This window comes from Capsicum annuum, chromosome 10 (assembly GCF_002878395.1).
Source record: "Capsicum annuum cultivar UCD-10X-F1 chromosome 10, UCD10Xv1.1, whole genome shotgun sequence".
NCBI classification, from domain to species: Eukaryota; Viridiplantae; Streptophyta; class Magnoliopsida; order Solanales; family Solanaceae; genus Capsicum; species Capsicum annuum.
In genome coordinates, this window is record NC_061120.1 from 187,718,168 (window position 1) to 187,733,162 (window position 14,995).

The 14,995-nt window shown below is 37.5% G+C and overlaps 1 protein-coding gene across 1 annotated transcript; it reads left to right on the top strand.

Annotated features, from left to right (window-relative positions):
• Positions 1 to 1,445: 1,445 nt before the first annotated feature.
• LOC107843439 (mitochondrial succinate-fumarate transporter 1) lies at positions 1,446 to 14,781 on the top strand. Its single transcript, XM_016687742.2, has 2 exons — positions 1,446 to 1,979; positions 13,869 to 14,781. The coding sequence occupies exons 1-2, from the start codon at positions 1,587 to 1,589 to the stop codon at positions 14,403 to 14,405; spliced, it is 930 nt and encodes a 309-aa protein (XP_016543228.1). The 5' UTR covers positions 1,446 to 1,586; the 3' UTR covers positions 14,406 to 14,781.
• The last annotated feature ends 214 nt before the right edge of the window (positions 14,782 to 14,995 follow it).

Genomic DNA, 14,995 nt, shown 5'->3' on the forward strand with positions numbered 1-14,995 from the left:
GGTTGGTAGCATGGTTGATCGGATTTTACAATCTTGGTATCTCATTTCGATCCTCGATTTGTGAAATTGAATTTCAGGGGTCAATTTTGTGAAAATGACTTTTTTTTCTTTGAAAATCTAATAGGGTCATTGAGTCCGAAGCGTCAAATATAGTAGTTCATTTGCGTTCTCGAAATTTCGGATGAATTCCAATAAGCTCGCAGAGACTTTGTCTAGCTGATGCACCACTCAGTTGGTGCAGTCGCTTAAGCGACCTGGACTGCACCAACGAGTGTCGCTTAAGTGATGCCTGGTAATATATATATATATATCACCTTTTTTTCGATTTTTTCATCATTTTTGAGACTTGGAGCTTGGGGTTTTCGAGTTTTGGCGTGGTTTCTTCCACTTTCAAGCTTGGGTGAGCTCCAAATTCTTATTTCAATTATTTTTCTTTGATTTTTGTCATTTAAATCTTGTTAAAACTCCATTTCAAAAGAGAAATTTGGAGATTTTAGGACGAAAAGCCTGAATTAGAAATTCTTCGATTGTAACCCTAGTTTCAACCCATTTTCACTTGGGGTTTCTCCTATGAGTTTCTTTAATCTTGAGCAATATATTTTTGAACAAAAATTTCAAGTTTATCCTTTTTTTTCTGAAAATTCATTTCATGGGTTCATTTTGACTCCGACTCGAAAGTAGGTAATATGGGTATCGTTGACTTCCTGTTGATGCGTAGACTATATTTTTATGTTTTAGTTGATTTTGAGGTTGTACATGAGGCCGAAGGCTTCGTATAGACAACTTGTTCATATTTTTCCATTTTACCCCTGATAGTTTTAAATATAACAATATTTTTTTAAAATTATTGAAAGTAACAATTTTATATTTTCAATACTAACTTTAAATATGAAACTTTACTTTTTCTTCTTGAGACTTATACATGTCTGAATCGAAATAATTGCACCAAGTTTTCTTACTTAATTGATTATTGAATTTTACAATGTCAAGAAGGGTAAAATAGTAAAATATACTTCTAATTATTGAGTTTCTTAATGGGTGTGCCAAGGCTAAAAAGGTCATCTAATTCGAAACGGAGAGAATATTATTTATGTAATTAAGTTTTAAGGATGACTTTTTCACGTAATTTACCTAAATTAAAGGGCAAAATAGGCCTAATAAGTACACGAAAAGGATATTTTAGACCCAATAGATAGGTGAAAATGATATTTTAGGTGCAATAGGTAGACGGAAAAAGCATTTTAGGCCTATAGTAGATGAATAATGTTTTTGCACTATTTTACATGGTTGAAAGAGCAATTTAGGCCCTTTTCGTTAAATTTATAAAATATAATGATTAAAATTATTTTAATAAAACAAATTTTTAAAAGATATCAAATCATACTATGTAAAATGAGACGAAAGAATTAAATGAGGTCCACGCGTGTTTCCGAATAAATTAATAACTAAATACCTATTTGTCATGTGAGACTTTTCATCAAATCTAAGCATAAATTTCAGTGATCTAAAGAAATTAAAAGTTCTCATTTTCTCCATTAAAGTACAGTAGAATTTCCAATAAACCTCAACAACGCCGCCGTTTTTCAATGGCGGAAGAGAACTCAAGAACCAAAAAAACAATACCACCATACATGAAAGCCATTTCCGGTTCATTAGGCGGAATCGTAGAAGCGAGTTGTTTACAGCCCATTGACGTCATCAAAACCCGGCTTCAACTGGACCGGACCGGTTCATACAAAGGAATTGTTCATTGCGGTTCGACGATTGTTAATAACGAAGGCGTAAGAGCTTTGTGGAAAGGGTTAACCCCATTTGCTACACATTTGACTCTTAAATATGCATTGCGTATGGGTTCTAATGCGGTTTTGCAATCTGCGTTTAAGGATGAGGAAACTGGGAAGATTAGTCCGGCTGGTCGGGTTATGTCGGGTTTTGGTGCTGGTGTTCTTGAAGCACTCGTGATTGTTACGCCTTTTGAGGTTGGTTAATTTTGGCTATTTATTTATTGTGACTTTGTTGATTGAATTTAGCTGCTTTATGGAAAGTTATCGGTTTTAGAGTTCGTTTGGTGCGAGGGATAAGTGATAAACTAATCACGGGATGAATTTTAGGATGAGTGGGATAAAATTGCGAGATGACTTGTTCCGGAATTAATTATGGTGGGATTTAGTGTTAATTTTGTCCCATCGTTGAGGGTGAGATAGCCATTGTGGGATAGTTAATCCCGGATGACTTGTTCACCAACCAAACTAGCCCTTTGAGGTTGTTAATTTTCGCAATTTATTGTGATTTTGTTGATTGAAATTTAGCTCTTTTATGAAAAATTATTGGTTTAGAGTTCATCTGGAATTAGGATACTTGGGATTAATTTCAGGATGAGTTTATCTCATGTTTGGTTGAGATAAAATTGCAGGATAACTTGTTTCGGGATTAATTATCAGGGGATTGTGGTGTTAATTTCATTCAGCCATTCTACTCTTTCATGGAAAATCATTGCTTTTGGAGTTCGTTTGGTATGAGGGATAAGGGATAACTAATCTTGGGTTTAATTTGAAGATGAGATTATCTCATTTTTGGTAGGGATAGGATAAAAATTGCAACAACTTGTTTTGGGGATTAATTATCTCGGGATTGTAGTGTTATTTTTGTTCCACGTTGAGGGGTGAGATAACAATCCTGGGATAGCTAATCCTGGGTAATTTGTTCACCAACCAAACGAGCCCTTTGATGTTTGTAACTTTTTACATTTTTTTTTTTGTGATTTACTTGTTTGAAATATAGGTCTTGGGAAATTATTGTTTTTAGGGAATTGGATTGTGTTGGTGCTTACTTTTGCCTGATGTCATGTCTTATGATCATTCATTTGAATTTCTTTGAATAAACACGAGGATGCTGAGATGGATGTGTGGATATACTAGGAGCAATAAGATTAGAAATGAGGATTTCAAGCCAAGGTGGGAGTGATTTATTTGTCGGAATTTTGGTCTTTTATGGAAAATTATTGGTTTTAGAGTTCGTTTGGTACGAGTGATAAGAGATAACTAATTTCGGGATTAATTTTAAGGTGAGTTTATCTTATTTTTGGTTGAGATAGGATAGAATTATGGGATAACTTGGTCCAGGGATTAATTATACCGAGATTATAATGTGATTTTTGATCCACATTAAGGGTGAGATAACAATCCTGATAGCTAATGATAGCTAATCCTGGATAATTTGTTCACCAACCCAACGAGCCCTTTGAAGTTCGTTAATTTTCGGAATTTATTGTGATTTTGTTGATAGCTCTTTTGTGGAAAATTATTGCTTTTAGCTCTTGTTTGGTATGAGGGGTAAGGGATAACTAATATCTCAATAATTTTAGGATGAGTTTATCTCATTTTGGTTAAGATAGCATAGAATTGCGGGATAACTTGTTCGGGGATTAATATCATGGGATTGTATTGTTATTTTTATTTCACATTGAGGGTGAGATAACAGTTGTAGGATAACTAATCGTGGATAACTTGTTCACCAACCAAATGAGCCCTTTGAGGTTTGTTAATTTTAATCTTTTTGTTTGTGATATACTTCTTTGAAATTTTTCTCTTTTATGGTAAATTATTACTATTTTGGGAATTGGATTATGTTGCTTCTTGATTTTGCATGATGCTATGTCTTATGGTTGTTCGTTTGAATTTCTTTCAATAAACCTGAGATGCTAAGATATATGTGTGGATACACTAGGAGTGGTAAGATTAAGGAGACCAATTACCTATCTCTTTTCTGACGTGGGATACTTAACACTCCCTCGCGCGACTAGGCCTCGTTCACTGGAGCGTGGGCAATATAATATGGGGGCCCAACATCGGTGAACAAAGATTTGGGATGGGCATGTCTCTGATACCATGTAAAGAATGGATCTTGGGTCTAACTCAACCTCAAAAGCTAGCTCATGAGGGGAGGATTGTCCAAGTCCATATAAGGAGACCAATTACCCATCTCTTTTCCGATGTGGGATACTTAACAATGTAGTTTCAGGCTTACCAAAGATATGACTTTAGATAAGAGGGTGTAGAGGTTGCAGATTAAGATAAAAGGTTAGTAGGTAATAGAGTGTGTCGTGTTTCTGGACAAGTTTAGGCTTGGTGTGGTGTCTGTTATAGTATTCACTTTATTCTTCTTGTGTCTTACCCTCCCCAGAACCCACTTGTGGTGATTTTACTAGGTATTTAGTTGTTGTTGCTTTTGTTAACATCAGGGGTTCGAACAAGTAGAGTCAACCTTTCACCTTGTTGGTAAGGGTTTGATTTCCCACCTTGTAATCTTCTCTTCCATTTCCCCTTTCCCAGCCTCAACTTTTAGAGTTCACCTATATACTCATTTGGTGTTTGTTTTAATTTCTGATCCAGTAAATTGGTCTGTCTGTTTAACTTTGGGGACCAAATAATTCCTTTTTTAATCTAGGTAAAATATGAAGAGCCTGTTGGTTAATGGTTCGGTTGAGACGATTGAATCACCTGAAGCTTAGTGAGTTAGATTTTTTCAAGGGTTAGCAGTTTGAAGTACTGAAAATAAGAAGGAGATGATTGAGAGGACAGAGATAAGTAACTTCTAATGCTAAACAACATAGGTATTGTTAGAACATGAGTAGGAATAAAAATAGCATATAGAATCCTACTTGGAAAAGAATTATAATGTAGTGTCCTATTAGGAAAAGGATTGGAATGTAGTGTTTATAAATAGAACTTCAATGTAATAATGTAGTTACAACAATTCAATAATATTCTTCTTTTATATTTCTCACATGGTATCAGAGCCTCTACGATTTTCATAGAAAATCAAATAGCTTCCGCTGCCGACGGGCGGCTATAATCCATATATGCCGCCCGTCTGGCAAATGATTGATTGTGTTAGCAAAAGTTGGGTCACCATGGATTTTTCTGGTGACTATTTTCTCATATCAGATTTGCATAGCATCATCCATCTATCCAAAGACTACTTTCTCATATCAGATTTGTGTAGCACCGTGCATCTCTCTGGACTACTTCTCATATTTAATTTGCATAGTACTATGCATCTTTTCGGACTACTTTATCATATTTGAGTTGCATAGCACCGTGCGTCTTTCCGGTGACTCCTCAGATTTGATTTGCGTAGTTCCATGTGTCTTTATGGTGACTCCTCATATCTGATTTGCGTAGGGTCGTGCCATCATTCCGATCCTACCCATATAATCTTTTTTTCAGTAGGGTTGTGTCGTCATTCCGACCCTACCCATATAATTTTCCTTTTTCATTAGGGTCGTGCCGTCATTCCGACCCTAACCATATAATTTCCCTTTTTCAATAGGGTCGTAACGTCATTTCAACCTAAGTTACTCGAACTCTTCACTTTCGGTACCGCACCCGTGTCGACACGACATGGGTGTAGGTGTGGGTGTGGGATCCGTACCCGAAATGGTCAACCGATTTTGGGTACTTCGACCAAAATTGACTGGGAAAGTCCAGACAATTTAAGAAATTCTATAATCAAAATAAAAGCTAAGGTGAAATTGAAGAAAAATGGAATACTTTGTATATAGAAATTTCTACGTTATTGCTTTTCTTTTTATCTCCTTTCAGGATTTTCTTGAAAAATATTTTCTCCTCAAGTTTTCCACATAATATCTTAAAATTTATGTTTTATAACTCTATTTTTAGATATTTAAATTATTTTTCGCCGAATCCCCGCACCCGTATCCATCCCTAGATCCATTTCTCCGAATCCTTAAATTGAGACAGTGAAGGATCCGACCTCTAGATCCGTACCCGTATCGGACATCTGCACCCGAGTCCGAGCAACTTAGATTTCAACCTTACCCATATAATTTCTATTTCTAAGTAGGGTCGTGCAGTCATTTCGACCCTACCCATATAATTCTCTTTCACATTAGGGTCGCGCCATCATTTCAACCCTACCCATATAATTTTTTTCTCAAATTGTGACCACTCTTTTCATCCATCAAATCTAATAGTCGGGCACGTGAGCATGTTCCGTCCAGTTCCTCGGTGACTGTTTGGTTCAAGATCTACTCATCTCTTGAATTCGAGATACCAGTTTTCGGCAATTTTTTAGCGATAGATAGACTTTCCGGCGATGTTTACTACTTTTCGGATCACTTTTTCAGTTGTTCCTTTTCAATTGAGGCTTCCCAGACGTCAGAGCAGTCCGTATCAGTTTTCTTGCAGATATCTTCACTGATCCTCGCATTAATTACATCCCTAACAAGCTTGGTACATATGTCTTCTATGCACCAGCTTGAGGGGGAGTGTTCGAATATGAGTAGGAATAAGAATATCATATAGAATCCTACTTAGAAAAGAATTATAATGTAGTGTCCTATTAGGAAAAGGATTGGAATGTAGTGTTTATGAATAGAGCCTCAATGTAATAATGTAATTACAGCAATTCAATAATATTCTTCTCTTATATTTCTCACAGGTATAAATAAATTAAGTGTCTTTAACTTCTAATGCTAAACAACATAGGTATAAATAAATTAAGTGTCTTTATCTAAAAGTAAAAATGATGATAAAGGGATTAGTGTGTATGCTGGGAGAATGTGACCATAATGCATTCACCCCTGGGGTTGGCTGACTCAGTCCAAGTATCATGCCTATACTAGTAAACGAACTTTACATGCAGAAATGATTGTTGTTGGAGTGCTAAGTTTATGCATTCTGCACTTTCTGAAACAGAGTGATTTGGCTTGAGAAGGATGGTAAATAATTAACATTTGTTTTGGGTCAACTGCTGCTTGTGCTTTCATAATTGTAACTGGCTGTTAGAAGCTAATCAGCTTGCTACACCAAATGTTAATAGGGTGTGTATTTGTCGAAATGTTTTTCATGCAGTCACTTGATCACTCTGCTAAATACTGCTTCTAAGTCTTTGGAAATAAGGTTTCCTCCTTACCAAGATAAATAAATTCCTTTTACATATGAACCAACAAAGTGTTTTACTAGGTTGAACATGTGTATTCACAGCGTATTCTACATTACTAGGTTTTGTACATCCATTATGTGGTATGGACTGCGTACATTTTACCCTCCCCAGACCCCACTATGTGGGAATATACTGAGTTTGTTGTTGTTGTTGTTGTATTGTACACAGTACATACTTCTATTTTTATTTTTTCCAAAAAGGCAAAAATAAAATGTAGGGCCAAAATACCCCTTTTAAAACCCCCAAATACGTTTTCTCTTTAAGAATGGATTAGGAGAGTCTTCGTCCTGCCTTCTCCAAGAGCTGAGGTCATGTCTCTAGTTCATGTTCACAATACACTCAACAAAGACCACGCTTAGGATGACTTTAAATTCTCTTAGTTATCATTCATTATCAAACTATTTGACTTCATCACTAGATTAAACCCAGCTTTAGTTTACATAAAAATTTCAACTTTGACCCCAATACAAAATGTAGGTCAATGATTGAATGATATACTAGGGGTGAAGCTAATGTATTAGTTACTGGTTTGGACCAGTAACATCAGTTCAAATTTTGAATTTGCTTAAGAAATTCATTATACAAAAATTATTAATTAGAAGCCAGTAACCTAGAAGAGCTAGAATCCCAAACCCATAAACACCAAATCCTAGCTCTGCCTTAGATATACTTGAAGAGTTTATCCACACAGTGGAAGAACATTCCAGTTATCCATGTTTTTAATCTCAAACAAAGCCATGAAATGAGTGGTAGATCTGATGTGATTAGACATCACAGGTTCCGTGGACACTATAAATGGTGACCTTAGCTGGCTTTGTGTGGTTTTCCAGTTGGTCAAGCACATTCTGCCAAAAGATGGCCAATTATTTTTAGTTAGGTCTTTGGAACAATTTTCAAGGGAAGTGCTCTGTTTCGTGAAGGAGAAAGAATGTATATTAGGATAGATGATCTCCCCAAGGCTTTGGTCTAGTGGTAAGAGTGCTACAAGTGATGTGTGAGTTAGGTGTACGTCATGGTTTTCGTACCTTACCGTGGACAAAAATTTGGTATTTAAGTGAAGGGTAGCGGGGTGGACCTATTATCCATCAAATTTCTAATCATGTGGCACTGCTCCATCAGGTTTTCCCTGCTATAAAAAAAGAATATGATGATAGTATGGTTTTGTTAGCTTGATCATTCTTATTCAGAAAACAGGGATGTCGTAGTACTACTGTGGACACAGCAATTGTAGTATTATTATATATGTACCTAGGAATTTTGTAGTTCATTCAATTAATGGGTAGGCACCGAATTATTAGCAGTTCTACTATTATTGTTTCTGATTAGTGTTGATCATCAACTGTCCATTGAATTGAAGGCGGTCCTTAGCTAAATGGAGTTTACAATATGATAAAGGGCTTGAGAGCTTACCCCCTGCACGAAGTGCTCCCTGGCTAGCGCAGGGTTAGGAGAATAGGGGGTATATACCATATTCTGTCTTCTTCTTGGATAAGATAGGTTGGACCAGTAAAATGAGACTAGGAAAAGAAAAGCTCTGGAGTATTGCTTTGCTAGTTGCTAAGGTGAGAAACCAAAGTCGAGACTCTAGATAATGGTTATGCAGCTGTAGTGCTTTATCAAGAAAAAAATTGGATATGCAGCTCTAGTAGAGGATGATGAAGTAGGAATACTCGGTTGGATTAGAAATAAGTTAGAGGAGAAGGTAAGAGTAACATTGTTGAGCTGAAATCTTATGCCATGGTTACAACTTAAAACACTACAAAGAGCACAAGAAATTTAGGTGCCGCAGAAGTCAGTGGAAATTAAATGCTATCTCAAAATGTCAAGCAATTCAATATGGTGCTAGATGAAGAAGAATTAGGGAGTGCAATGGAGGACCAGTTTGTCGATTTTTCACCTAATGTTCCTTTTAGTATCAGTCATTTGTTTGTTAGTTGGGGAAGACTCCTATAAATAGCTTGGATTTGTGACATCCGGTGATTCTTTTATATGAAAAAGAATATGATATGAGAGGCAATAAATTTAGCGGAGAGGACCAATGTTATTTATCGGACAAGGTTATGTTAGCATCCTTTTTCAAATTCAAAAAGGAAGTTGTGGAACTTTGATCAACAGGTAATGCCCTTCTCTGACATTTAAGTTACGTAGTGGCTCACTTTTGAATTGTGAGGAAGAATGCAATTCTAACAAGGGAGAAACTTGGTTTGTTGACTATGCACTTGAAAGTTCTGTAACATATTCAGCCAACATTTAGTTGAATAGATTTTATAAAAGCAGATTGAAAGAAATTTGCCTCACTGAGATACATTCAAGTTCACCAGGCTTCGTTGGGGGTTTCATTAATTCATATTGATAACCATCCAATTAACAGAAATTAATTTCCAGAAGGTTTTGTCGATTTTATTCTTAAAGTAGATGTGGTTTCTGGTAAAAGGACCAAGTTTACCATGGACAAGCAGCTCATATTGCACTACAAATTTGATAAGTACTATTATTTTTGCAGTGGAAAAGATAGCCGAGTTGACGATGATGGATAGAGGTCCTAAAAGGATTCTGTAGGAATGTTTGTATGGAATACTTATCTCCTGTCTTAGCGAGGATTCTATAATCTTCTAGGGGCGCTTACAAAATGCTTGCATCCTTCACTGTTTGATACAAGACAAACAAGGAAGGTCACAAAACACACTCCAAATCAGTCCACTAATCTTAAGGATCCGAGGACCTTTTTGGAGACCACTCTCGGATTCAACAAACAAGAGCAAGAATGAAGAGATTACAAGATGTTTAACACATCAAGGCAGCCAATAACCAAACCAAGTTACCCAACATGAAGAAGAACACCACAATACTGTAACTACAACTCACGGCTTCCCTAGAATCAAGAACAAATTAGTACAAACGATTACAAGAATAAAAGGAACATTAGACCTTGGTTGGTATAATCTTAAGAACCCAAGAACATGTGATACTCTTGGACCCTTAACACTACACACAACGGTTAACCTAACTCATACGTTGACACAAGAGGGACTTTACCTCCTCTAAACACCAATGTCTCAAGCCATGAATGCAACACTAGTGATTCCACACTTGTATCACCCTAGTTTCGGGTTGACTCCTAAAGAGAAGAGAGGACTTGTCTTTCAAAGTGTTATACAACTTACAAATATCATCAAAGTCTAAGTGGTAAATGACCTAACATATTCTATTTATAGTAAGGTTACAAAAATAGTGTGAAATGTTCAAAAGACCCTTTAGTCAAATGCTTCACTTTAGGCGCCCTTGGAGTGTAGTTTGTGGACTGTTTTGGAGCCTATTTAGGCCCTCCTTTGCACTTTACTTGCAGGCTCCAAGTCTCGGGTTCAATACATCTCACATATGTCCATCTCCATGGTCAGTCTCGTATCATCCTCCCCTTCTTGAAAAAGGATTTGACCTCGAATCCACTCCTTGCAAAATCAAAGAAGGGCAAACCAGCAAAATATCCTCGTGACATGAGGGTTAGGATTAGCAAAATACACACATCACATGCCATGCCGAGGTGGGACAAACTTGGAGTGTACCTACGGGTCCTTTGTGTTGAACATGAAAACCTTAATATAAATGGCACAAAGGAAGAGGTCATCATCAACAAAAAGAGGTAAGGAAGAACCTTGCCTTCCTTCATTAGCACCCACAATCAAACATTTCTTGTCGTCTTGACCAAGCATCAAGTGGGAAATGTAGAAATTCCCACATTCCGAGAGGGTGCCGGGGTCAAATGGGAGAAGTAGCCAAGGGTCTAAGCCGAGGCTAACCCTTCCTTCCCCTAGAATATCACTCCCACAATCACGCATGACATTTGCCCTTAAGAGAAGACTAATATTCAAGAATAGAGAGATACGGCCTAGAAATCCTACCTCAAAAAGGCATATGCCATCATTTACAACATTTCCATACACATGATCTCTATGAACAAAACTACTAGCAAGATTTTTACCACACAAGATGTTCAAAGAGTCACGTGCATCATCAAGATCAACCCTATATACACCATCACTAACTTGAAATTTTTCAAGCACACCACACATATGCTCAAGTAGTGGAATACATTCATGAGTAAGTTTGATCTTCATTCACATCCTCACTAGTTGTTGGCAACTCACATACCAGCATAGACTCACCTTGGCTCGCATAAGGGTCAACTAGTGTGTGAATACTCTCGTCAATTGGTAATGGAGTCTTACTCGAATTATAAAGGCTAGCACTAGATGGACACAAATTATTCTTGCAAGAAGAATCAATTTCGTCATCTAAAGGATTAACTAGTGCTTGTGTACTTACCACAAGAGTTTGGTCCTCTCGCGACCTAACATCAGCAAGAGTATCACAAAAGGACGACTTGAGCACCTCTACCCTAGGCAAAGCCGCAACTACACCTACTTGGTTCCTACTAGCCACAACACAACATACTAAGTTCATAGGAGTTTAGGGGATAGCATTTTTGCCTCGTAGCTCACATGAGCAATGGCCTTCCTCTTAACGTGTGTACGGGTAGCCCACTTGCTCCCTTTGACCTACCATATGATCCAACCTTTCATTTGCCATAGCTAGGTCTCGGGACATGGTGTCAAGGTAGGCCAAAATGACATTGGTGGCGTTGTTGTCCATGGGTTGAGAGGTTGAAACCGCGGGTTCCCTTGTAATTGTACCTAAAAAATAGAAAAGAAAAGAACAATCCTACAAAGCAAAACACAAGTTAGTTTGGAACAACCTCACCACACTCTCACACACTTGATCGTCTCACACTTGGATTCATAAGTGTTGCAAGTCGGCTTGTAGTTCATGATGAGTCGAGGGGTGAGTCTACTCCTTGGTCGGAATGGATTCTTGTTTGAAGACTCAAAGAATTCTCGACGGACTAGAACCAAGAAGTAACAACGTATTCAAAAGATAAAAGCACCCAAGTAATCGTTGACACGAACAAACGGATTCAAAGGACTAATTGACAACCTAGTAGGAATATACTAGTTTGTTAATTAATTCTAGAACCAAGTAATGAAACCACGAATCAACAATTAGAAACGAGAAAAAATCCAAATTTGAGCTTATTAGTGACGTGTACAGTAGCAATGGTGACATGGCAGCATGCAATTGGTCTTGGTCCCACACACTTTTTAGTCACAAATTTGAAATTTCAATCTTCACACAACTTGGAATGGATGACAATTGGTTTTGGAGGGAAAGTAAAAGTCTTGTAGTCTTTTTTTCAACTTTTCGAACTCAAAAAGGTGATATTTGACTTTACTTGTTTCACAAGACAAGGTCCCTTGATTTAAGGAAAAGTGGTTGTCAAGTTTAGGAAGTGATGTGTGCAAGTCTTCTCACAAACAACTTTATAACTTTTGTCTTACTACTTTTTGGATCTTTTCTACACTTTCTGTTGTCTTAAGTTGTAAGAATAGATGAAGAACAAGATGAACACCACAACAACCTCCAAGAACATAATAACTTCTTCAAGAACACAACACAACACAACATCACCAATTGTCAACAACAAGGCACAACATACGGCCATCTTCAAGTCACCACAACAATGGTCAATTTTATAAGCTCAACTTTAGATCTAACACACTAAACAAGCAAAAGACTACTAGATCTACTAGTCACAAAACTCTTGGCCAAGTCAACACAACAATACTTCAAATTTCGGCCAAGGTCCAACACAACACAATGTTTCTAACTTTGGTAAGAACTTCCCAAGATTGGTTTTGTAAGAACAAAACCAAGCCTTGAGCTCTGATACCAAATGATACAAGACAAACAAGGAAGGTCACAAAACACACTCCAAATCAGTCCACTAATCTTAAGGATCCGAGGACCTGTTTGGAGACCATTCTCGGATTAAACAAACCAGAGCAAGAATGAAGAGATTACAAGATGTTTAACACACCAAGGCAGCCAATAACCAAACCAAGTTACCCAACAAGAAGAAGAACACCACAATATTGTAACAACAACTCACGGCTTCCCTAGAATCAAGAACAAACTAGTACAAACGATTACAAGAATAAAAGGAACAAAGGATAGATAGTTAGACCTTGATTGGTATAATCTTAAGAACCTAAGAACATGTGATACTCTTGGACCCTTAACACTACACACAACGGTTAACCTAACTCATACGTTGACACAAGAGGGACTTTACCTCCTCTAAACACCAATGTCTCAAGCCATGAATGCAACACTAGTGATTCCACACTAGTATCACCCTAGTTTCGGGTTGCCTCCTAAAGAGAAGAGAGGACTAGTCTTTCAAAGTGTTACACAACTTACAAATATCATCAAAGTCTAAGTAGTAAATGACCTAACATATTCTATTTATAGTAGGTTACAAAAATAGTGTGAAATGTTCCAAAGACACCTTAGTCAAATGCTTCACTTTAGGCGCCCTTGGAGTGTAGTTTGTGGACTGTTTTGGAGCCTATTTAGGCCCTCCTTTGCACTTCACTTGCACGCTCCAAGTCTCGGGTTCAATACATCTCACATATGTCCATCTCCGTGGTCATTCTCGTATCACTGTTCATGTGTTTCGTATTTTTATACAGAAGTCTTAGAAGGTGATGAAAGCATCTGTAAAATAACTACACTGCTCATTTTGTATTTGGTCTCTTGTTGAGCTGCTTTTGCTTTGATTTTCGAGCTGATGCTAGGCTTGAAGTGGAATACCTACCTGCTGTTCCAGTTGATGGTTGTCTTGTATCACTTGTCTAGAATAATTTCTACGGGATACTAATTTCTGTTTATTTGCACGACTTTGCATAAATTTGGCATACTAGCATCGGTAATATAAGTAGAGACAGATTGTGTAAAGGATTTTCAGCATAAATCACTAAATGATTGTCAAACTTTGATTAATGCAGGTGGTGAAGATTAGACTACAGCAGCAAAGAGGATTGAGTCCTGAGCTTCTGCGATACAAGGGACCTGTTCACTGTGCCCGTATGATTGTTCGTGAGGAAGGCATTCTCGGTCTGTGGGCAGGTGCGGCACCAACTGTTATGCGGAATGGTACGAATCAGGCCGCCATGTTTACAGCCAAGAATGCATTTGACACAATGTTGTGGAAGAAACATGAAGGTGATGGAAAAGTTCTTCAGCCATGGCAGTCTATGATATCAGGATTCCTGGCAGGGACAGCTGGTCCCATATGCACCGGTCCATTTGATGTTGTGAAAACAAGGCTGATGGCTCAGAATAAATCTGGAGGTGAGTTGAAGTACAGAGGCATGTTTCATGCAATCGCAACAATACATGCAGAAGAAGGATTACGTGCCTTGTGGAAGGGACTAATTCCTCGGCTCATGAGGATCCCACCTGGCCAGGCGATTATGTGGGCTGTAGCTGACCAAATAACTGGCTTTTACGAGAGGACATACTTGACAAATGCACCTTTATAGGTACTACTGCAGTTTTGTCCTCGCCTTTCTCCGTTCTGGTTTTTAGTTCATTTTTTCTGGCAGAAGCTCAGCAAGTTTTGCTCTTCATAGTTCCTTTAGCTGTTGATTGAAGGCAAACAGAAGCGCCGCCTTCATAGTTCCTTTAGCTGTTGATTGAAGGCAAACAGAAGCGCCGCCTTAACAATCTATGGACAACCTCCATATTTACAGGCTGGGGAACTGAGTTTTGCAGTAAAATTAAGATCTTTGTAGTTTTTTGAGGATGGGAAATCCTAAATGGTCAGGCTGAAGTGCTTGAGAACATTGTTGATTTTTTACCGTTGCCAAAAGGGCAAAAAAAAAAAAAAAAAAGAAACTATTTATATTTTTAGTTTAATTTCTCGTCGCTCAACTTCCATGTCTGAAATAGCCAAGAAGTGTTTGAAGGGAACTTCCGTGTTGCAAATGACTAGGCAAGTCTTTAAGGGTGTGTTTGGTATTGAGTTTTTTTTTTCTTCTCTGTATTTGGTTAGTCAAAAATTTTGGAAAGATGTTTCTTTTAGGAAAATAATTTCTATAATGAAAATGAAAAAAACAAATCATATTGTCTC

What these genes read in the sequence shown, in the direction of transcription:
- LOC107843439 (XM_016687742.2), top strand. Translation starts at nt 1,587, where the DNA reads ATGGCGGAAGAGAACTCAAGAACCAAAAAAACAATACCACCATACATG. An exon ending in TGATTGTTACGCCTTTTGAG is followed by an intron (nt 1,980 to 13,868) that starts GTTGGTTAATTT and finishes TGATTAATGCAG; the next exon opens with GTGGTGAAGATTAGACTACA.